Source organism: Gallus gallus, chromosome 5, assembly GCF_016699485.2.
Source record: "Gallus gallus isolate bGalGal1 chromosome 5, bGalGal1.mat.broiler.GRCg7b, whole genome shotgun sequence".
In the NCBI taxonomy this organism is placed as follows: Eukaryota; Metazoa; Chordata; class Aves; order Galliformes; family Phasianidae; genus Gallus; species Gallus gallus.
Genome location: NC_052536.1, coordinates 4,668,175 through 4,692,651, shown reverse-complemented (window position 1 = coordinate 4,692,651; position 24,477 = coordinate 4,668,175). Strand labels below are relative to the sequence as shown.

The window sequence follows — 24,477 nt, the reverse complement described above, 5'->3', positions numbered from 1 at the left end:
AACAAAACAAACAGAAAACAAAAGCCACATAAGCCCGAAGGAAAATAATAATAATAATAAAAAAGAAACAACAACAACCAGAAACCAAAGCCTGTAGCATTGCTTTGGGCACGGAGATTTTTGATGCGTTATTCAGCGCTGGAACGTTAACCTCCGTCATTAACGCGCCGATCCAGAGCCGCCGCCGGGCCGGGCGCAGTGCGGGGCGCGGCCGCGAGGGGCCGACCGCGGGCCGGGAGCGGTGCGATGGAACGGCCGCGGCCCCCCGGCTGCTCCCGGCGGCGCGCAGGCTCGGCGGGCGGCGCCTCCGCGGAGCAACAGGGCTCGCACCGGCGGCAGCGTAGCGAACGGCCGCGCAGCTTCCGCGGTTGCTGGCTGCTGCTTTGCAAATCGGGCGGTGGGAGCCTGACGGCAGAGAGCTGCTTTTTCCTCGGGTGGCTTTTTTTTTTTTTTTTTTTTAAACAATTATTGTTATTTTTATGGTTTTTGTAAGCGTTACCAAAAAACCGCACAACAAGTGAACGATGCAGGCCAGCTGCTGGCTGAGCTGCTGCTGTTTGGATGTGACGGGGAGAAACAGCAAGAAGCAACACTCGTCCTCCCATCAGTGGAAATAGGCTTGGTACACGGATTACTTAACGTTGATTTACAAATCTTCAGCAGAAGCTGGGCTCGGGAAGCCTAGTGATCACACTCACCCATTCATTCCTTTTCTCTCACACACGAACACGCTCACCTCCCCCCCCCCCCAACACCCTTCTTTCTTTTTTTTTTTTTCTCTTGGAACAAGGCTGTTGCTTATTGCCTTTTTGCAAATGCCTGGGTGAGAAGCTGCGGTTGTGCAGAGTGCCCCCAGCTTAAGCTGCCTCCTTGGCTCGTTCTTGGCACTCTTGTTGCACAGGGAAAGCAGGGAGAAAAATAACTCGTCAACCTGTGGTGCCGACTGACCTACCCACCTGCAGGCGTGGGTCAATTGGCGCAGCCCCCTGCTCAGGACTGCTGTCACCAGATCCTTACACTGGCAAGAACAGCACTGCTATTTCTCTGCCTATGAACAGTAAGTATAACAGCAATCCTAAGACCCTTTTTGCATGTCGTATGATTTAAAAAATAGCAGTCATTTAATTGTCTGTATTCACCTTCTTTCATATATTAATAGATACTGCTGTAGATAGCTGTAGATGAGGGTTCTGTTTCAAAGGGGTGTGTGTATGTGAATTCTTGTATGTGTTCGCATGTAGATGTTGCTTCAGTGCACCTGCAGTAGTTTGACACGCCGTATCATGGTGTTTTCACTTGAGTGAGCATTGCACCTGCCCGTTTCCAAAGTAAATTCAGTAAGATGTTTGTTATGATTGAAAATTCAGTCATCAATTAAAATGCAACATTCTTAAATCTGCTGTTTTTAGAAATAATATGAAAAGCTCTTGGTGTAGATGCATTTCTTATAATACTTCATGTAGATATATGTAGGTGTATCTATTACATATGCACTTTAAGATCTGAATGCATAGGGTGTTGCAGTATTTTATTGGTGTTTATATGTGTTGGTGTTTCAGAAGCATGCATGTGTTTGTGTATGGATGCAAGTGCTTGTATGGGTGGGGATTTTGTATCTCTGTCTATATATATATGACATACCCACCCACATCCTTATGAACAGAGTTGTTCACATTCTCTGTGCATGTGATGTGGGTGTGTGTGTAATGTAGAAGTGTAATAGTGTGGGAAGGGGAAGGTTAGAATACCGTGGTAATAGATGACACAGTTTCATTTTATCAGTGTGACCTTTTAGGAAAACAATCCAATCTTTTTCCTTTTTGTTTTGTTTATTTTTGTGTGTTTGTGCATGTGCCTCAGGTTAAGTGCTTCTTCTGCATGACCATAACCAAAGGGTGACCCATCCACTCCCTTATGTCCTATGGGGACCTCAGAACCAATTTCTCAGTCTTCATCTCCTCCTCCTCCTCTTACCACTGCTGCTGACGCCCTGGGTGCTGCTCCCAGGTTTGAAACATTGTTGACAGGCTGAAGACAGGATTTGCAAAGACCTCCTCACTGTGTAAATAGAGTGATAGCTGGAATTAATTTCAACTCCCCAAATAATGATATTAAACAATAGTAAGATTGCTAGGCCAAAGCATTACCAGGAACAAATTATGAGGAAAGAGACTATTTGCATTTGGTTGCAATGATGAACTAAAATCATCTATGGAGAGCAGGTACCCTTTGTTTTGCGTGTTTTTGTCTTCATGAATGTAGTCATGAATCTGATCAGATCAGTGGTAGATATGGGAAATAAATGAAAATAAAAGGGCTTAGTGGATGAAAGAATAAAGCCTCCACTGTTCCTTGATCTAGTTTGAGAGTTTTATCTTTCTTATTAGCAAAACAATAGGTGTTTTTTTGTCTGTTTTTCCCCAAACATTTTAGACAGTAACAAAATGCACATCTATGGTTTCCCAAAAGATAGATTCAGTGTTGCAACTATGTTGCCCCGCTCTGTGTTCAATGCACTGTCCTCCAAATGCAAATGGCTTTAAACTTTCTATGGTGAAAGTTAAGGTTGCACTGTAAATAAATCAAAAGCTTTTGCGCTAAACTATAACAAAGCTGTTGCAAAATGGAGGTTGCAATGGTGAGTGCAGATAGCTCTGGGTGCAACAGCCATATGCCCTATGGATATGCAGTCCAAGCTCGGGCCCGAGAGAGAGAGCGGCTGGCACAGTCAAGAGCTGCAGCAGCTGCAGCTGTAGCAGCAGCAACTGCAGCAGTAGAAGGGGGGGCAACAGGTGGAGGTGGACCATATCACCACTATCACCAGGAACAGGGTCGAGGTGCTTCTTCCTCACATGGTGGGAATGCATCACGCAGCAGCCTGCCCAACCGCCAGAGTGGTAAGAGATGGAAGAAAGGGAAAAAAAGGAGCCACCACTTGGGAAGCAGGGAGTGTGGAGCCTCCTTCCCCTGTTCTGAGTTGCTTCCTCTCAGTGGTTCTGAAGAGAGAATACTGAAGGACGTGAGTGAGGAGGAAGAGGAGGATGAAGATGAGGATGAAGATGATGAGGAAGAAGGAAAACTCTACTACAGTGCTGACTATGGGGAAGATGAGTTTTCGTACTCAGACCAGCCACCTGATGATGGTGGAGGCCCTGGGGGTTACAGCTCTGTTCGCTACAGTGAGTACGAGTGTTGTGAGCGTGTGGTAATCAACGTGTCAGGACTGCGGTTTGAAACACAACTGAAGACGTTGGCTCAGTTCCCGGAGACATTGTTGGGTGATCCAGCAAAGCGAGGCAGATACTTTGATCCTCTCAGAAACGAATACTTCTTTGATAGGAACCGGCCCAGCTTTGATGCCATACTGTACTACTACCAGAGTGGAGGTCGGCTGAAGAGGCCAGTCAATGTACCCTTTGACATCTTCAGTGAGGAGGTGAAATTCTACCAACTTGGGGAGGAAGCCATGCTCAAGTTTAGGGAAGATGAAGGGTTTGTCAAAGAGGAAGAGGACAAAGCTTTGCCGGAGAATGAGTTTAAGAGGCAGGTCTGGCTACTGTTTGAGTACCCAGAGAGCTCCAGCCCAGCCAGAGGCATTGCCATTGTCTCTGTCTTAGTCATCTTGATCTCCATTGTCATCTTTTGTCTGGAGACTTTGCCGGAATTCAGGGATGACAAAGAATTCATAATGTCCCTGAGCTCAGGGAAGGGTATTTCCAATGAGTCGCTTCACTTGGATGATGGGGAGCACACCATCTTCAATGACCCTTTTTTCATTGTAGAGACAGTATGCATCATCTGGTTCTCCTTTGAGTTTACAGTGCGCTGCTTTGCATGTCCGAGCAAAGCACATTTCCTCAAGAACATCATGAACATCATAGACATTGTCTCCATCTTGCCTTATTTCATTACTCTGGGCACTGACTTGGTGCAGGAGCAGGGCAGTAATGGTCAACAGGCCATGTCTTTTGCCATCCTGAGGATCATCCGTCTGGTCAGAGTGTTTCGCATCTTCAAGCTTTCCAGGCACTCCAAGGGTTTGCAGATCCTGGGTCACACACTCAGAGCAAGCATGAGGGAACTCGGCCTCCTCATTTTTTTTCTTTTTATTGGAGTAATTTTGTTTTCCAGTGCTGTTTACTTTGCAGAAGCTGATGAGCCTGCCACCCATTTTCAGAGCATCCCAGATGCCTTTTGGTGGGCTGTGGTGACCATGACCACAGTTGGTTATGGGGACATGAAACCCATAACTGTGGGTGGGAAAATAGTTGGGTCCCTGTGTGCCATCGCGGGAGTGTTAACCATTGCTTTACCAGTGCCAGTGATTGTCTCCAATTTTAACTATTTCTACCACAGAGAGACTGAGAATGAAGAACAAACGCAGCTGATGCAAAATGCAGTCAGTTGCCCTTACCTCCCAACAAATTTACTGAAGAAATTTAGAAGCTCATCATCTTCATCCACAGAGGATAAATCAGAGTATTTGGAGATGGAAGAAGGAGTTAAAGAATCTCTTTGTGTAAAGGAGAAAAAAAGTCAGGACACGGGGAATAGCAGTGAGTCAGAGAAGAAAAACTGTGTAAATTCAAATTCTGTGGAAACTGATGTGTAATTTCCAAATATATTTATTTTATGTTTCCAAATATATTTATGCATTAAAGAGTGCAGTGGAAATAATGAAATATGCAAATGAGTCCACAGCATACAGTAGTATGCCATTTAATGGTTAAATACAAATAAAAAAACATTGTTAAACTTGTATAACATATCAAGTAAGTGATATAACTTGAGGAAGGTGTTGCTAGATCTGATATAACTTCAGACTGTATTTTTTTTAGAATGCAAGTGTTTTGCACATTAGGCTGAAAAATTTATTAAAACCAAGTCAGTCTTAAAGTGAGTGCATGAACTGTCGACGTCACTAATAACAGCTCTGTGGTAAAAGTTGGCATTCAGAGGTATTTACTATGTAAGAAGCAATGAACTTTGGAAGTCATTTATCTATTTATCAGTGCTTTAATAGCAGCTACCATAAATCATTGGATACCATAGTCTTGTTTTTCAAATGGTAAATTTATTGTATAAAGATATTCTACAGAAGATAGATCTAATTTTTTTTTTTCTTGGAACCTATAATGCTTGTTTTTAACTGGAAATTTACTTTGAGAAGGCTGCTGAACCTCCAGAAATGATTTATTTTTATAACTCTCTTTGGAGGCATTGCAGCATTTGTTGTCTAATAATGAAAGAAATGAAATAAGAGAGTTGTTTAGCCTGGTCTGACTGCAAAGGCAAAATGACTGGAATGCTTTTTTGCACTACTTTATATGCTGGAGTTATATTGAAAGAGACTTCATACTGTGAATGTTTACTAATGTAATAGTTCAATGACAATCATTGGAAGAGTGAATTCTGCATCATATTTTATTGCTTTTTTTTTTTCTGGTTTTGTTTTGTTTTTCCTTTATGTGATGCTGATGGCAAAACAGCTAACATTACATCAATTCCGTACTCTTTTAATTATGAATATCTGTGATCTGGAAAAGGATTGTGAAGTAAAATTTTATAAGCAAAATTATTTGAAATCAGTGGTTTTTAGTAATATGGTCTCAAGTAATATGAACTTAATGTATATATTTTTTTCCAGGTTAATTTAACATTGAGAGCTAATGTTTAGTACATGCACTTTGCCAGTATTGAAGTAATTCAGTATATGGGGAGAAGAGGTAAACATAATAGGATACTCAGTTGTTACAGTACTAACAATTCAAAATTACTAACAGTTAACATGGTACTGGTGCTGCATTTTTTCCCTTAGTTACAGCTTCCACCTTTGAAGCAAACTTTAGGATCCAAAACAGGCATTTGGGATTCAGAATGATCGTGTTGGGTCCCATGTAGTCCTTGGGAAAACATGATTTCTTTTCACTGATTCTTAGACCAGCTGGATCTTTGTGTCAAAAATTTCCACTGCCCTTTCTAGGAGACTAAGGTAGGTAAAGATTACCTGACCTACAGCACATTCCAGACTCCAGAATTAAATAGGTAAGATATTCCTGCTTTTAACATAAATAATAGATTCAGAACAGGTGTTTTTTCAGACTCTTAATTACCTGGGGAGGTAATTGGATCTGTTTTGGAGGAGGCACTGTGGAGTATTCCAAATTATAAAACTTGAACCAAATTGGCATATGCACTTTAAGGACTGGGACAGGACATTGTGAGCGAAAAGAGTGCTTACAAACACTACTGAATTACAGTAGTTTTGTGATATTCCTTTACAGCCTAGGAGGGAGTTTGCTGGAGATAACTAGTTAGTGGCTTATGAAAAGCAAAAATAAAACCTGTCCAAATTGGGTAGCTGTGACAGTATGCATAATCTACCAGATAGGCGTTGTTTGCTGTCCATCCAGTGATACAGAACAGCCATAGCCAAAGGATTTTACTTAGTGATTGTTTTTTGGCCTTCATGGATTTTCTGTGAAAACTTTCTCTGCTTGCCTCCTATTGCACTGCAGAAATCATAGTAAAAAAAAAAAAAAAAAAGGCTCAGAAAAGACTGCATCGTACTGAGCCCTGATTTAAAACTTGTATATGAATGTCCAATTCATAAGTTTAAATTGCTTCACTCTATTTCTGATATGAAGCATTAAACAAGGCTCCTTTTTAATTCAATATTATGAATTTCAACCATGTTTTGAATCAAACACTTCAGTCATTTTATGTATAGGTGTTTACCAGAATTAAATATTGCATTTATTTCATGGCTCACCTGGGTAAATGAACTAAATGTTTTTTTTCCTTCAAGGTCAATATTAGCGACAAGTGTGAGCATTCTGTAAAGTCCAGCAAAAATCTGTAAGTGAAAGTGTTTCTTCAACAGCTTTAACTGCTAATAAGGTAAAGAACATAAGGGTTCAATTGTATGCTAGTTTGCTTATACTTCAGTGTAGTACCAGCAACGATATAATACCAGAGAAGGACCATAGCAAGACTGTAGAAATAAAGGAAATAATAACTAGGTAAATAAAGAAATTGGAAAAAGTAATTAGTATGTATTTGTGGTATTGACTGGTTGAAAGAAAGGGTGGTTAATAAGAGGAGGAATTTTTTGATGTCTAATAGAAATAAGAAAGCTTTTTGAATAACTCCTAGAATATGTTCATTCAGAGGAGGTGGAGCTCAGCATGAGGTATCTGCATAGTTACCCAGCTTCTCCAGCAAGTCTTGCAGGTATTATGCTACCAATACACAATCTTATAATTTAAAACAAACATGGTGTTGTCTACATTATGCCGTGATCATAGGAATACCTTAGTCTTTGAAAGAAAATTCTTGCTGGAGGACCTTTTAGCAGAGCAGCATTCTGGGTGTGTCAGCACTGCATACTGCAGTGCTGTGGAGACCAGTTCTAATAACAGTGGAGCCTGCTCTGCCTCCTGCAATGTATAAGCCTATGTACTTGTTACTGTTATTATAAATAAGAGCTAGCATTGCCTAACATTAGATTGTACTATCAGTTTGGCAGACCATTCTGAATCACAGAAAGGATTGTGCATTTCAGAATGGAAGCAAATACCTTCACTTAGTCTGGCTTCTAGTTTGATTATTCATCTGTTTGTTAGTCCATGCACTTACAACACAGAATGAAAAAGCCAAAGTCCTACCCCCACCATGCTAAAACCCAAAGATCCCAAGTGCTTAACAAGAGACCAAAATTTCCCTTGAGTATCACTTAGATGGAAATTTGTGCCAGAGAATCCCTGTATTTGAGCTCTTACTGCTCCAATATTCTACTACTGCTCCTTGCCCAAGTTTTTACAGAGATACTGGATACCAACAACTATCAGAAAAATAATTTTGTAATCACTTGGGCATTTTGCATTTTAAATTATAGTGGTGAAATGCATTCCTGATGTAACTGACGTGAATGGTGTTACACTAGGGAACATTTTAGTTCTGATAATGTAGTTCAAATGATTTCACATTGACATACATTTTAGCTAAAAATAATGCAAAATGAGATTTTGATATTTCATGCTCACTTGCAGTGGTGAAAAAATTTGGAGGAGGCTCCATTAGAGTTCATAAAATCACAGCAGCATCCAATCAGATTTCTGATACTGATACTTAATTATCTACTGGCCCTTAATTAAATATATATATATACACTCACACACACACACACACACACAGACATATATATATAAATCTTTTTATAGCAGTCTTAAGTGCCAAGGCCAGGCTCTGAAGGAGTGTTTTGCCAGCTGAAGTATTGAATTAAAGGCATGATGTCAGAGATGCTTTTTTCTTTTTTTGCCTTTATTACAGTGATCAAGTTTTCTGATGTTACATTGTTTACTTGAAAACTTCAACCTAGCTACTGGAATTTGTACTGAAACAAATGTTCTGTAACCCTGCTAGGCAGTTTTTTTTAGAGTCTGGCTAAGCTTTCTCGGATCGATTCTGCTAGAGGCCAATTCTGTTTGATGGAGAGTGTAGTTTTTGGGGTTTTGTATTTGAAAGAGATTCTTCTGCTTACATAAATTTGTTGTGCACAGCCTGTTTCTCTGACATCCATGCAATGTGGAACCATTTTGAGAGCTCAAGGGAATGAGAAAGCCCACTGCTCCGATGATTACATCTAACTAATGACAATGGAGTTTTGGGTGTCTAGAGATACTAATGGGTGTTATGATCTTCTCGTGTTGATGAGGTTTGAATGTGTTATCTATCAGTAAAACTATTCAAGGAGCTTTAGAACAGGAAAATGATTTATTTATTTATTTTGTGTAATATTAGTATTCAAAGAACTTGGATCAGGTCATAATCTTGAATAAATGATTACTGTCTTGTACCTCCTGATGTGGAAAGTTCCTGTCAAGTGTGCTTTTAGGTGATGAAAGTCACTTGACTTAGGCAATGGAAAATCATTGTTCAGCTGTCCAAGAATATGAAATGCTAACTTTTCATATTTGGATAAATGTAGGATAAATGCACTATGGAGACACAGCAAAAAATGTCAGAAAGCCTATTCAGTGTCTAAGTAATTTGTGAAAGTGTGTCTTTCTGGTGATCCCAGACTCCTAAAACTAATTCTGAGCATACATGACTTTTTAGCATAAGCTTTACAGAGGTAATTGATAGTCCTCAAATTAAATATGAACTATTCATGGTGCTTGAGATTATGTAACTAGCTTTGTCTAGGTATTTCTTACCAATTCTTTATTACTTCTATTGTCATGTTGTCCAGTTATGAATAGGGGCCTGTTTTTTTTTAATTAATTGGCATGAGAATAACAAATACAAGCAAGGTTTTATATATATATATATACATATATATATGTATATAATATCCAACATATAAATTAATTTTTTTTATTATCATAAAATAAACCTAAGTGACAACCTGTAACATTTTTAGTCATTGAACAGGGTTGGCCTTTTCCTGTTGCTATAACTCAATGATGAAATGTTTCAGATTTTGTAGTGAATAAGTCTCTAGTTTAGAGGCTTACCGTATTTGTGTACCTCTGTTTGAAAAAAAGGCTTGTGGAAAAGCTGGCAATTTTTTTGAAATGAATTTTCCTTCATTTCCACAGAGATCATCTAATGTGGACAAAACTCTTGATGTTAATGCTGGGTTAAAAGTGCATAAATATTTTGTACTTTGCAACCAGGTACAAACATGAACCGTTACATATTGCTACCATGCTTTCTGTGTGTTCAGAGCTCTGATGATATTAGTTCTGAAAGAAAAGTCATTAAACCATTATGTATTGAGATGGTTGAATTTTTATTTTTAATCCTTTTCTGTAGAATTATAACGTTTCTTGAGACCTTTTTCTGTAACAGGTCCTTTGGAAAATAAATACATAAGGGTAAAAGAAGGAAAGAAGAGAAATCTTAAATTATATGTCAAAAAAACTGGTAACATATTCTATTAGAGAGAAAGAAGGTAAGTAATAACTTCATTTTGTTATATATTCACTTATGCACGTGTGGTATTGCCATTGAAAACAAATTGGTGATTGGGTTAAATCTGCAATTGCAAGAGAGGTACTTCACGTGTTATATCTGTTAAAAGTACACTGTGACTTCAGGAGCAGCAGCTGCATCTTTGATAGAGGCTCAGTGCCTATTGGTGCAGCTTTGTAATGAATTCAGAACGTCATTCATCTTGCAACTGGGAAGGTACTTGTTGCACCAGTGGGGTGTGGGCCTAGAGAGGGTACTATGAAGTATTTAGCCTATGTGGTAAGTCTGTGCTTTTACCACTGTTATCCTTTCTGAGTGTCAAATGGTTTTTAAATTAGTTGTTCTGAAATGCCGTGTAACTGGCATCTGGAACCTGGTCTAGTATCAGATCTGGAGGTTGGTGGCCCTGTCTGTGGCAGGGGGGTTGGGACTTGCTGATTCTGGGGTCCTTTCCAACCCAAGCCATTCTGTGATTCTGTGTAACTCATTCAGACAGGGAGGCCCTAAAACCTTCACTCTGCTGGCTCTTATGTGATAGAGGGTTTCAAGTCCACATTCACAAGATGTAATTTTAGACACCTAACTTCTATTCATTTCATTAGGAATTCGGTTACAAAATGAATTTTGGACCAAGTGATTTACTTAGGGTCAGAATGAAACCTATGGTGAAGCAAGTTTCCAAAGTGTTACAGTGGTTTGTAGAAAGTGGCAGCATGTATTCAAGATAGATGTAGTCTTCTAGTCTTGTTTGAGTGTTCCTGGACTGTTTGTGTTGAGACTGGGGAAAAGAAAGGGTAGATTCAGTAAGATAGGTCAGAAGAGTCTAATTGCAGATATATTTTTGTTGTTGTTAGCAGTAACAAGCTAAGCTAAGAAATTGTTTTATTTTATTTTGACTTAGCCAAAAAATGATTATTTTAGTAGAAGAACATAAATTTGCTCTGAATTTCTCATCAAGGATATGAACACTGGTTGGAAATGAAAAAAATAAGATCAGGAATGTTCAGTATCACTCTTGTATTTCTAGTTTGCCTTGATTATGCTGTCTTTGAGTCCAGTGCTCTTGCACTGAAGTTAGCTAAAACCCCTCTTGTCAATAATAGACTGTGTTTTGCCTAGTATTGCAATATATAACAACTGAGAAGTCAATTTCTTTTGCTTGTTTTTATTTATATTGATATTGTGATACTGATTTATGCTGTAGAAAAGGAATTGTCCTGAGCACTTTGCTGCATGTTTATCTTCATTGCTAGATGAGTAACACCCCACAATATATTTTGGAAAGAAATCCAAGCACATGCATAGGATGGCAGCATTCCCTTTTCTGCTCTGCCTTGTACAATTGAAGGACAGTGCCTACTCCACACTTCATGTTCTGTGGTATATACTTGCCCAGCCCTGTAGATTCAGAGATGTTTCTCACTTCTGTTCTATCAGTGAGGGTTTGTTTTCAGTCAGAGCCCATGATATATTTCCTTGGCGTGGTTCATCTGCTATGTGGATGAACTTTCTGCCTTTTGTTGTCCCCTACTGGTGCAGCTTTGTAATGAATTCGGGGTGTCATTCAGTTTTTTCTTGCACAGTGGAGCTCGAATACAGAAAACTACAAAGGATTGTTGATGTGAAATAAAGGTACCTTTTGTTTTCCTGTACAAATTGAATAAGATACGTTTGCATTACTGTGAGGTATACGTTCCACAGATGGTATGTGTAAGGGTAAATAAATTCTGATTCTTTAAAGGTCTTGTTCTTTCATGGTGCCCTCAGTTTGCTCTGAATTCATCAGGAATTTGAGACACTGAATATTTTTCAGGTCTCAAGCATTTTCGATTCAAAATGTCAAGGATTATAGGGCAGAATTTTGCATATTTTTTGAGTTAAAGAAGGCAAGGTAATAATAGCTTTTCTGTTAAGTCTTTCTTGAATAAGAGCTGCAGATACATGATGAAAAATATGCCTTGGTCACAGGTATTAGGTAGAAAAGATTTTTTTTTTTTAATTGCATGTTTAAATGGCATCATCATATTTCATTGTGTACCAAATAGAAAATTCAGATTCTTGCTATAATAGTTTTTATTTTACTGTGTAAGAACTGTTGAGTCATGGCCTGAACCACTGATTGATCACCTGGGGAAAGGATGGAGTCAGCCCTGGGAGCACAGGTGAAGGCAATTCACCTGTGTGACTGGAAGGGGTGGAATCTGGCTGCACTTCTCTTAGCCCCCATTTAGGGGCTGACTGCTACTGTGGAAGGATCTCTGGTTGGAGATCCATCCCTTGTGGAGGTTTTCCCTGCAAACCTAGATCTTCAGAGATGGGTGAGCATTCTTTTGCTGTTTATCCCTTTTGCCATTTCACTTTTGTATCACCTTTCCACTGTGCTAATCTTTCCAACTGTAACACTTACTGACAGGTATTCTATAGAAATTTATACTTACGGATGTTGTTCTGTATATTTAGTAGTTATTTATGAATAGTGTTTTGATTCAGTCCTTATGGATTGCGAAGTTGAAGACAAAAATGCTATCAGGATTTCAGTAAAAGGGAAGAATCTTAGAATGGTTAAGGTTGGAAGGGACCTTAGAGGCTACCCAGTTACAGCATCCTGTTGTGGGCAGGGTTGTCACCCACTGGATCAGGCTGCCTAGGGTCCTGTTCAACCTGGCTTTGAATGCTTCTGGGCATCCACAATTTCTCTGGGCAGCCTGTGCTAGTGCTTCACCACCTTCTGGGTAAAGAATTTCTTCCTAGCATCTAACCTAAATTTCTTCCCTTCTAAAGTCACTCCCACTTGTCTTATGCCTGTTAGGTCATGTATAGTTAAATTTTACTCTTCTGAGTAACTTACAGAAGAAATTGTTATTTTGGTGCCATTTAATTTGTGAACACCTGCTGTTCTAGCAAGTGATATGCTGATTCAGTAGGTTAGAAAGCAAGTATGTTTTCTCTGTCTAGCAAAATATTTTCTGGTTACTCATAGCTTAATGGAGAATCAACATTTTTAGGAGCAGGAAAAAATGGGGAAAGATGCTAGTATGTTAAAATGGCACTGAATTTTTACTCTTTGATTTATCTTACAAGAAATCATATCCAGAATTGATAAGTGATACTGCTAAAGTAGATTCCTAAGTGAGACGATGCACCTCTGAACAGATTTACTTATAAATAGATGCAGAAAAAGTGCAGTTTAGATGGCCTTCTTTCAGAGATGGCCTTCTTTCAGGCATACAGAAATTAGAATGTTCAGATCATTGGTTTTGAAAATTTGTCATGATGGCCCTACGGATCTTGTTACTTTGAGAGGAAAGAGCAAAATATGTATCAGCTTTTTTGATTTCTGTGGCCTTCTGTAGTATTGAGCTATACCAAATAGGGGTGACCAACAATCCACTGTGTTTTTAAGCCTACACTTGGTTTTACTGGAACATGAAACAATATAGTAATTTGAAAGGTTTGCTTTATGTTCAAGCCAAGTAGATTGTAGCACTGTCTACTGTTCTAATACTTTGGATATCAGCTCTGTAACTAAAAAACTTCCTTTCATGTCATACTTGCACGTAAGACAAACAGCAAGTTGAGGTGTTAAAAGGTGTTAGGGAGCAGGACAGTACTGGCTTTTTCCCAGGGGATTGGGAGCCAAGGGCTGGTTGTGATCATACAGCTGCAGGGCAGGGGCTTAGCCAGCCAGCACTTATCCTAGCACCCGAAGCAAAGGAGCAGGGCAGAACCAGAAGAGGCACTCAGGTATAGCTCGCAGCTGGGAACATCAGGTTAGGTTCTGGTTACAGGGTCAGAGACCAAGCCAGGAAGTCAACCTGAAGTTAGATTGGTTTTTTTGTCTTGTTTTTTTTTCTGTTTGGCATCCTTGAGTCTTACTTCCTCTGCATTATCTTGCTTTTATTTAGCTATGTTTACTGATGCTGGCATGTCTGTGAATATTCTCCTGACCTATTGCTGTGTGTTTTGTGTAGAGAAGTTTCTTGTGGTGGTAGGCCAAACATCACAGCTGCTTTGAGCTGTTGAGTGGCGAGGTCCTGAAGACACTATCACTTGTTACTTGGAAGCTGGAAATAATTAAGGATGTTCTGACTTGGTTTGACATCTAGTAAAGTGTTACAGATCTATAGGTAGTATTTTTAAACTTTTTAACTGAGTGTATGGGGATTACTAGGTCACAGCTGTTACTGGTGATTGAGTAGTGAGAATGTATGGCTAACCCAGGGCATACAGTTACAAGCCATGCAACTGACTGACTGGAAGGTGTGGACCATGATCCACCCATTGTCACTCTCATTTAAGGGTTAGCAGCCAGCAGAGCAGGATTTCTGTTTGAAGGGTGCCCTTTCTGGAGACCTTACTGACCTTTAGAAAGGATAAGCCTATTGTCTGTGTCATCTTCTGAACTATATCTTGACAAATATCTTTGAGTGTGGTGTTATCCTGGCAGAAGGTGAGACCATTGCCTTTCCTTGTTCCACTCTGAGATATTATTTTTCTCTGTGCTATCTCGTGTCGTTTGTTGGAATTGGTGCTGATGTTGGCATTAAGTAAATGTGCTCATCTGTAGGAAATGTGTAGAAATCTGTTTTGTATTGTATCATAGTTCTGTTACAGTCGTTTTATGAAGAATGTTTAAATACTTGAGAAAGTGCCTAAATCAAACTAAAATTTATACCAAATCCAGTTTTTGTGTCTTATAAATTGAAGAAAAAAATCCCCAGCATGATGTGGACTTCTACATTAAAAAAAGTTAGTATTATCTTCACATATTCAGTTTTCTGAGGATGGGGAGTGTCCTATGCCTCAGTTCTACATCAGTTCTGATTGTAGACTATGACTACCTGTTGAGAAAGCTAGTTTGGGGTCTGAATTCATAGCACTGGGTGCTGCAGTGCATTGAGCATTCTCTGGATGCTTTCTCTCTGAGCATGTAGTTTCTGTGGTTTTCTGGGGAAAGCTAGTCAAGGGTATCTAGAAAATAAGTCTAGAATTCATGCATAATGGCAGAAAAGTTCATGACCTCAGCATACTGTGAGAAATTGTTAGCAAGGAATAACAACAATAAACTACTATTAAGAAACTTATGTTAATTAGGGAGGCTTGCTGCTGCCTTTGGGGATAGATTCGTGTTATGTTCTTTCTAGTCTTTGGAATACTTTCTGTTTCTAATGTCTGATATTTTACATTGTAAAGGATTACGATCTTTTTCTCGTTTGAAACTGTTTTTCTAAAAATGGGCAGGTTTATATGCTGCGACTGTGTGCTGTTAAGCCATTGCTGTGGAGGTTTGTGTCAGTTGTACACAGTCCTTAGAGGAAGCAAAGGCTGTGGTAGAAGTCCCACTGGAAGTGAATTGAAGGAGCTTCCTGGTGACTGAATTTACAGCTTGTTGCTTCAGTAGAAGCAACAGAAAAAATGTTCCATTGCATTGCTCTGAATCTGTTTACTGTCTGCTCACACATGGGGTGAAGAAATGCTTAGGGTAGATTTCTTGAGCTGATACAGCTATAGTATCAAAGACTAAACCTTTTCACATTTTTCACTCACCAAAGGTCATATAAACAAGCCATAATTATGCAGACATATTCAGAGTAATAGAGTACAGGGAGCCTGCTGTATGACTGACAAATACTTGTACATGCTTGCTGAATGCTGCACTCTTGTGTGTAGGTGTTTTGGAACAAGTAATCTACTTGTTTTGAGATTTATATACTTGGTAATATTTCATATTTTCAGTCATTGCAATGGAAATGCTGTATGAAATGAACAAAATGTTAATTTATAATGCTGTGGTTAAATTTACACAGAATTACTCATGCTACTCAGTAATTCTTTCATAGAGAATTTTTCCATTTTTATAAATGCAGAGTTCATATAAAAATTTTATTTCCCATAAATTAATGGTTTATACAGCGTGGGTTTTTAGACTTTGCTGTCTATCATTGTTTGTTTTTTTTTGCTATAGTTCACTGATTTGATGTATTTTACTGTAAACTGATTAGAATATTACTACTAGCCTTTTCAGGAATCTTTTACGTACCTGAATATCAAAGCAAATCAGTCAAAGTGTATAAATAGACTCAAAAAGGAACTTTAAAATGCTGTTAATTTGGGAAATTATGACCAGATAAAACATGAATTCAGTGTCTTGCTAGAGGGCCTATTTCTGCTTCTGTTTCTAGTCAACTCTTTTATCTGGCTCTCTTTCTATGATGCTGTTCTTGTATGGACTATAGAGAAAAACAGAAAAACATGGAAAAATGACTTCTGTAGAGAAATGAGGGGGAAAAAGATTTGCAAGAAGTTTTGAGTATTTCAGTGTTGCAGTGTTTTTTATCTTCAGCCTTAAATGCTTAGTCTAAAATGACTGACAAAATCATTCTAATTATGAAAAGCAATATCAAGCTTTAGCACACTCTGATTAGTGTTATCAGTCACTGATGTGTTCTGCTTGAGAACTGATGGTACAAGATGGCTTAACTATTTAGTTCCATATTGTGGATAGGTTCTAAATTTACTGAATTATTTTGCCTAGTGCTGTGAAATTCTGTTTGGAATAATACTGTGTCTTATATTGATGCTTATCTAGTTATAATAATTTAAATCTTGAAATAAGTCTCAAAAGAAAAAAATTGCTATCTTGATATAGAAACCCAATACAAACAATAGGTTTTAACACAACTTGTACCACCTTTTCTCAATCTGTAATGGTTAGAAAATGCTAATTATTTTATGGTGGTAATCAAGGATTCTATAATGATTAGAAGCATCTTTAATCATTAAGTTAATAACAGTCTTTGTTTCCTTCAGTAGGTCTGTTCACATATACAACAAAACACCATCCTTCAGCATGCATCCTAACTTTTCTAACTTGCATAGTGACTTTTTTTTTTGTTTCGTAAATATGTACTTCTAATGTTGCTTTGCTAAATGACCAGTTGTTAAAATTCATGGGCACTGATTATAATGCTTTTTTTACCCTGGAAGTTTTTCACACTTAAAAAAAGTGAAAGATAGTTGATTGCTACATTATCAATAGAAATGTAGCTATAGCAAAAGTAGTTTCACTGGGTTTGGTGTAAGAAAATAGGAGAAGCCACTGGTCATCCCAAGTTAGCACTTGCAATTACATTATGTACAATTAAATGATCACATTTTATGACTTGACTACTGATTTCTCTGTGAACAGAGATTCACAGACAAGATATGCAATTTTTGAGTAAGACTTAGTTAAAGGAAGTGTTGATAGTGCACATGTAACCTTTGATGAAAAAGTTGTTAATTAAGGATAGGTATCGGGGAAGTACCCTCATCTCTGTATTGACTGGAGTAAATTTCTTTGGTCTGTTGTTCATACTAGAAATGTTCCTCTAGTAATCAACCTCCTGCTTATGAATCCAATTTTTATTCTGACTTAACTGAAATATTAGTTATCATGTCATAATTGCTAGAGCAATAACAGGTTGACAGTTATAATGACAAATATTTTATTGTTAGTAAGGAACTTCTTAGTCATAAGTGTGGCTTTCTGTTCCTTGATTCTCTGGAAGATCTTTCTCATTTAAAGAATGCAGTACTTCAGTTTTCAGTGCTGGAAGTATGTTGAGTTTGTAAATGTAAATTTTATATATATATTTAACTATATTTTGTATGATACTGCGTATTTTTATACGTCATGGAGATGACTTATAGCCAGGAGCTCCACTTTAGAGTACTTTTATTAAACAATAATTATCCATGTGTTAGCATTACTTCATGCTAAGTGATGCGGACTGTAGTTTGTCTTCCATCAGTTTTTTTGATGCCCTATTTCTTTATTCAGTTCCTTACTGCAACAGGAACTTGGTTCTGTTCTTCAAACAGGAAACAGGTTTGCTTTTTTTTGCCCACTTGTAAACTAGTGAACATTGACCACTATCTGTTCTGTAATGGGTATCCTCTGATAACAGCAGCCCTTTGCTATATGGCTTGCTGGGTTATAAAAAAAGTGATTTTCTTCACACTGCTGTAATATTGCAGAAAATCCTTTCACTGACTTCCAAAGCAGAATGCTGAGCAATTCAGTCATTCAGGAAACATCGGGAAGTGGGTGGTAGATACTGAAAGTGTAAAGAAGAGTGACCCCAGAAACAAGGCAGTCAGAAACTGTTGTGAACTTCCTGCAAAGTGTTGTTTATTGAATATGTGAAAGCAATGTGTATGCATGATAGATGAGTAGGGTCTTGTGGTCACCTGGTGATGCATCTTTGCTCTGAAATGTGTGTGAATTAGAAACAGTCAGGGGGGTGACATAAAAGACCATTCAAAACAGTGTTAGAGCACAGTGGCTCTTGGTTGTTCTTGGTTTGCTTAAGACACTTATTGTACACTTGTTATGTGGAAGAAGGTGGTGTGCCTGACTTAGATTATTTGTCATTTTGTTTAAGCAACAGAAGTTAATTGGAAATAAGTGTTTTATTTTACTAAACAATGTTATCTTTTGGTAATAGATTTAAAGATGATACCCTCTACCTTTACAAGAAATGCTATTTCGTAAATTGCAGCTAATGAACTGTATTAAATGCACATAGTTCATGTCAATATTTGAAATTTTATTGAGCTCTGTCAATCATTTCCCAGAGCAAGGCCATAACAGTGAGATCTAGTCCTTGTGGGGAAGGATGTTGTCAGGAAATTGTGGAGGATTAGTCATTCATTTTTTTTTTTTCTTCTGTGTTTATTAAGTTGTTCTTCCCAAGGAAAGCTAGGCCTGTGCTTTCTCCTACTTGCTGGGGTTCCACTGCTGACGTACTGCAATTAGTTGGTGGAACAGTCCACTTTAGGTCTTTGTGTTTGAATATGTGTTAATAATAAGTTTATTGCTTTCTTTACTTCCCTCAATAGTCACATTTTTAAGTATACTGTCAGCTAGCATGAAGTTTCTACTGCTTACTATAATACTGTGGATTACTTAACACAAAAAATTGCCATATCTGTATTTAGATGGGCTGTTTTGCAGTGTAGGAGGCACTGATATGCCTTCAGCTGGTCTACATCAAGATATCCATCCATATAAGCACTCAGGGTCACTGCTGTAGATGCTGTGTCAGCCATGGAAAGCAGTCATCATAGCAGCATCAAGGACAGATTGCATTGTAGAAGTTTCTTCTAGGTTTGATCAGAGATGCTTTAAAGATACCCTAGTAACTCAGCCGAGCCTCTCATATTCATAGCAGTGTTTAGAGCCTCACACTTGTAGATAGTAATACTGCAAAAAGTTAGAGTGGAACTGTCATTCTTAAAATGTTCCTCTAAAAGGGAATTTTTCTTGCCAACTCAGTAAAAGCTTAGGCAAGCTCAGTTCTGTGTTCTTCCAGATCCCATGTGAGGCAGTAAAAACAACAATGTGCTGAAGGGTTTCAAAGATAAATCTTTAAACAAGAAGAGGAAAATACTAAAAAAAAAAATCTTAGAAGGTTAGTGAAGTAGTACAATGAGTGAAAGAATACATGACTGTTTGCAATATAACTTACAGAAGATTTTTAAAATTACTTGTATAATTTTCTGAGCTCCTTTAAAATTGAGGGACAAATACTCTAGTCAGTGAGAGGGGCTGAGAGAGTGACTTGAATATAAAGATAAAGGATTGCAGTATGTAAGAATAGAACAAGAAAAAATGTAGGAAAAACTTCTGGTGAATACTAAGCAAACTGCAGTAGAGTTGTATCACTGGGGGATCCATATGTTATAGAACTGGAAAATATTAAGTGTTTTGCTTTGACTTCCAGTTTTACAGAATGTTTTACAGTTGTTTGTCACATTAACTTGAACTGCCTGCTGCAGTTTACTCCTCTCTTGCCTCTCAAGCTTTGGTTTTTTTGTGCTTTAAATTTTTTTTGAGCTTGATGCTATTTTCTGCACACTTTAGTAAAAGCATGATTGCATATTAGAGAACGATTTTTTTCACCTATTCTTTATAAAGACTTTGCAATTTTACCACTGCTTGAGAATGTCTCAACTGTGTGACTGAAGTTGGGAGAATATGCCACCAAAAACACTAACGGTATTTACTTGTTTTTAAGCAGTCTTTCAAGCTGTATGTGCCCTTGATTTTCCTCAAAGATCTCACAGTGGGTTTTTCAACATCTTCTCTTTGACTTGGTTGTTTGTAAGAAATCTGTGCCATGATTTTTTTTTGTTGTGAAAACACAGTGAGCTGGATATAGCTGAAAACAAAGCTGGGCCAAGTCAGAGTACTTCTGGCTCCCAGGCCATCTCTCCGTTAGGTGCAGTTAGATGCCTTTGAGAGGCCAGTTCCCTCCTCACAGTGGCATTGTATCTGTATGACTGAAATGGGTTTTCTATCTGTGTCAGGTTTATCCAGATTTTCTAAATACTGACTTCAGCAATTGTTCTAGGTACTTTGAAATAAATTATTGAGCATTTGGTTTTGAAGAATCCCACACTTCCTCCAGAAAACGCAACAGGTTTTTCATTCTATGACTGTTTGACTGTTTTCAATGTCTTTACCCAGATGTCTATAAATGTTTGTGGTTTTGAAATCAACTTGAGACCAGTGTTAAATTGCATCATAACTGATGCTACCCACCGAATGTTATTTACAATAGCCTGCTAGTTCCAATAACTATTTTTCTTGTTCTGTCTGTGGTTCAGCATACGGCAGGGAGCTGTAAAAATGGCTAAAATCTTGCTTGCCTTTTTTGATGTAGCAGTTATTAATTTTCATTCATAGTGCATTTCTGTCAGTTTGCTAGAATGAGTGTGAACACGCTGTTCTTATCTTTCTGTATTATGCAGCAGTCTCTAAATGATTTTTGGCTCTGTGCCTGTTTACAGTGCAGTTTACCACTCTGAAAATTTTCAGTTTGTTACTGTCAGTATTGTGGAGCTGAGTTTTCATACCTGCTGTGAATCTCAGTATTCTCAGTCTGTCTTTATGGAGAGAATTTCAACCCTCATGCACAAGGATGTGATGTTTTCACAAGCTGAAATGTTGTGCTAGATAGCATAGCATTTTTAAATTAAGAAAAATAAACAGGTACTTAAAAACACTCTTTTAATTAAGGGTCACGCTCCTGAACTATCAGTAAATTGGTGGTACTCAATTTATCTCAATGGAGTTGAATAAGCGCATATCAGTCACTGCGGGTGAGAATCAAGCAAAAATTGAGCCTTTCATCATGATCAAAAGATAAATGAGTCTGAATTTCCTGATTTCTAATGTTTGTCTAATGTTTGTATCCTTAGAAAAGACTAATGGTTTGTTTAAAATGAAGGCACTACTTCTGGTTATATGAAATTAAACTTATAAAAATGCTGCTTCCAGTATTCTTGCAGGTGGGCTGCATTGGTCCCACGCTGAACCTCTTCTATGACACCACACATGCTATGATTTGAATCCATTTTAAAACACCAGGAGTAGCATTTCCTGGGAGTCATGAGATTTACTGTTCCTCTGAGGCACACATTTTTATGTTTGGAACTGCTGAAGGAAGAATGAAATAAAAACACTAGCTCAGTGATAGCACCATGGCAAGCATTTCATCTGAAGTCACTCAATGCTGCTTTCTGGAGCAATGTCACTTGGGCATATATGCCTCCTTCACCTGAATTATGGGAAAGCACTGTGTGCAGTTCTCCTTGCCTAGGCAGTTCTTGATTTTTTTTTTTTTTGTATTGTTTTCAGCCAGAAGACTGGGAGACTTCAACTGTGCAATTGTGCTCTCCTTTGAACTGGGGGGGGGGGGGGGGGGGGGGAGCAGAACAAGAACTGAGAAGCACAGTTGTGAATTTCTTTATGCAGAGGAAGCTTTAAGCCAGTAGAAGGCTTTAGCATGGAAATATCATTGTTACTGCATATTTTCCATTTTCCTCATAAGAGATGCAGTAATTGTTCCCTGAGAATTTGATTGTGGAGGGTTTAATATTTACAATATTTATATTTTTTATATAAATATATAAATATTTATAATATTATCACTGTTTATTTTAATATAATTTCACTGTAACACTTAGGTGATGATTAGTTCCGCCAGTGCAAGTTAATAACTGTTTCAGCTACATTCTGTCTTCTCATTCTTCAATCCATGTTTTAGTGAGCCCACTTTATTTTGTATTTGGGGTAGCTAAGAATGTACATGCCATCAGTTATAATAGCTCATCTGACAGACAGGAGCAGGTAAAATACTGCTGTTTTTGCTAGGTCACACACTTATTTCCTAATTGCAAACTACATTAATATGTATCAGGAGCAATTCTACTAAAGATAGCAGAGCTGTAAATCTGATTAAATATAATGATAAATGTGAAATACGATGCTAAGTGTGGGGTGAGAATAACATTTGAACTGTGAATAAGAGATTTTGTAAGATGGGAATATACTTTTCAGGAAGTCTGAATTGGGTCATATGTGAAAGAAATATCAATTAATATGTAATGTGCTGTTTTTGATTGCTATAAGATAAGTTCTTGCTGCTAACTGGAAATCTGAGGAATTAGGACAGCATTCTGTATCCGAACAACCTCCTTTGAGAATTATGCCTGAGTGCCTTTAGGCCTGCATTCTTAGTGTCTGGGAATGTTTGGGAGCATACACTTAGTGCCTGCATTGAGCGTTGTATGCATTTCACAACTCCAGCTGTACCAACATTATTGATATAATCCCACATCTCCCTGTAGGACATGATGTATGTCCTACATGCAGGCTTTTGCTTCTTGCTGTGCATATCAAAATTGCTGTGTAGATACTGGTGCTGTTGTCTTGAGGAAATGTTTCTTGCAAGTTGATGCTAGCACAGAACAACCTTTTCCCTCTAACGTTAGCCCAAGAGCTTGCTTTATGAACAGACACTCAGAGCTTAGCAGGGTGCAAGGGAGTACTGTACTGTGCATATTTTGCACAGTCTTTGCAAAACTTCTAGAAAGACTGCTTCAGGTTTTTCATGGGAAAGGGTGCTTCCTAGGTGAGCATCCTAGGAATACCTACCTATGTCTGAAATCAGCAAGAGTGCTGCTTGAAGCCTGTGTGGAAGTGAAAATTTCATTCTGCTGCTTGGGAAGATCTTAGAAAAATGTTGGTGGCCTAGCACCTCTGAAAGCAGTGGAGCATGTGAGCCACTGGGTCATTCTTCCCTTGAAGAAGAGTAAAGGTGTCATAGTGTCTGTCAGTAAAACAGCCTTTTTTGTATTTCAGGCTATAAGTGGATATGTTCTTAATTGTTATGCAGCCTGAGCAGAGCTGTGCAGCAAATTCAGGCATGGCTGGTCATACGTTGTTCAGCAAAATCTGGGAGACAGGAAGCTGGTTCCAGGGTGTGAAAGTAAACTAAGATTCAGAAATGAATGTGACTGTTTTTTCAGGGTCAGTTTTTTTAAACTACACAGTCTGGAATACCAAGCTCTCACTACTATGTAAAAGTAAAAAATGGGTATTTGAAACCACGTGTACAAGAATGTCTTCTGTTAGAAGTGATACATTTTAATAGCTGACTATGCTTCCTCTTCCCACTGATTTGCAAGTGTGGCATGTAAGCTAACTTCCAGAGTGTACTAGCATACTGCTCCAGTTCTAGCAATTTCATCTACAGTTTGATTCTTGGAGGTTGTATTTTTTTTGACATATTATCTATCTGGCTGCAATTGTTATGGTAAAATAAACTGTGCACTGTGACATGTACTTTGGTAGCTTTATTGTATTACAACATAGAATTGCTGTAGCCAGCAAGTAAAATCATTCTGAATAAAGCAGGTACTGGCTATGAAGTTAAATGTGCTTTGGACTGTGACTTGCTAGTTAGAAAGAAACAAAACAACTATGGGTGAGTAGGAAAAAAAGAAATGTTGCATCTGTGTACAGCAAGAGGGGAAGGTATTCCACTTTGTGCGTTTTTCTTACTGAAAGAGGAGATTTAAATTATTATAACCGATTATTTGGCAATTTGCAGATTGAATTTTATTTTGTCTAAAATAAGGCACACCACTCTTTAGGCAGTGCTGACTGTGACAGTGCAGCATGGTGCTTGTTATCTACTGGTGTTTGCTCTGAACAGCTTGAAACAGTAGTGCTGGGAAGTGAGATTTGTCCTCAGTTGTCTTAAAGTGATGTAACCATCAACGACAAATTAGGTCAGCATATTTAACTGCTTTAACCATGAACACTATGCCAAGAACATTCAGCAGTTCATTTGTCCATGAGAAATGCCTATGTATTCTAGCAGTGTAGACAACAGATATTCAATTAAAACTAGATTTTGCCTTAATTTACACAGATTTTGATTGAGTAGCTCAAAACTTATATTTAGATGTGTTCTAGATTGTGTTTAGCTTTATGCAAATAGATACAGAATAGATAACAAATCTTTTACCTTTCTGTCCCTGAGCTGGGTTCAGGTGCAGACTGTCCTTCTAATAAGGAGAACAAAGGCTGCTTCAAGCTGATGGCCGCAGAAGGTGAACCTCCTACATAACACCATTAGGCAGAGTTTTGTGTGGAGGTTTTAA

General features: G+C 38.2%; 1 protein-coding gene and 1 long non-coding RNA gene across 3 annotated transcripts in view; both read left to right on the top strand.

Annotated features, from left to right (window-relative positions):
• Positions 1 to 291: 291 nt before the first annotated feature.
• On the top strand, positions 292 to 5,575 carry KCNA4 (potassium voltage-gated channel subfamily A member 4). Of its 2 annotated transcripts, none has more exons than NM_204899.3 (2): positions 292 to 1,057; positions 1,861 to 5,575. In NM_204899.3, the coding sequence occupies exon 2, from the start codon at positions 2,624 to 2,626 to the stop codon at positions 4,610 to 4,612; it is 1,989 nt and encodes a 662-aa protein (NP_990230.2). In that variant the 5' UTR covers positions 292 to 1,057; positions 1,861 to 2,623; the 3' UTR covers positions 4,613 to 5,575. The 2 variants fall into 2 exon arrangements, with proteins under 2 accessions (NP_990230.2, XP_046797371.1); XM_046941415.1 differs by having other exon boundaries at positions 999 to 1,328.
• Positions 5,576 to 12,230: 6,655 nt separating this feature from the next.
• Positions 12,231 to 24,477, top strand: part of LOC121110842 — a 43,978-nt gene continuing 31,731 nt past the window's right edge. Inside the window, exon 1 of the long non-coding RNA XR_006939309.1 lies at positions 12,231 to 12,296. This is a non-coding gene — a long non-coding RNA (uncharacterized LOC121110842). The remainder of the gene's footprint in view (positions 12,297 to 24,477) is intronic.

Coding starts and splice junctions, on each gene's coding strand:
- KCNA4 (NM_204899.3), top strand. CDS start 2,624: ATGGAGGTTGCAATGGTGAGTGCAGATAGCTCTGGGTGCAACAGCCAT.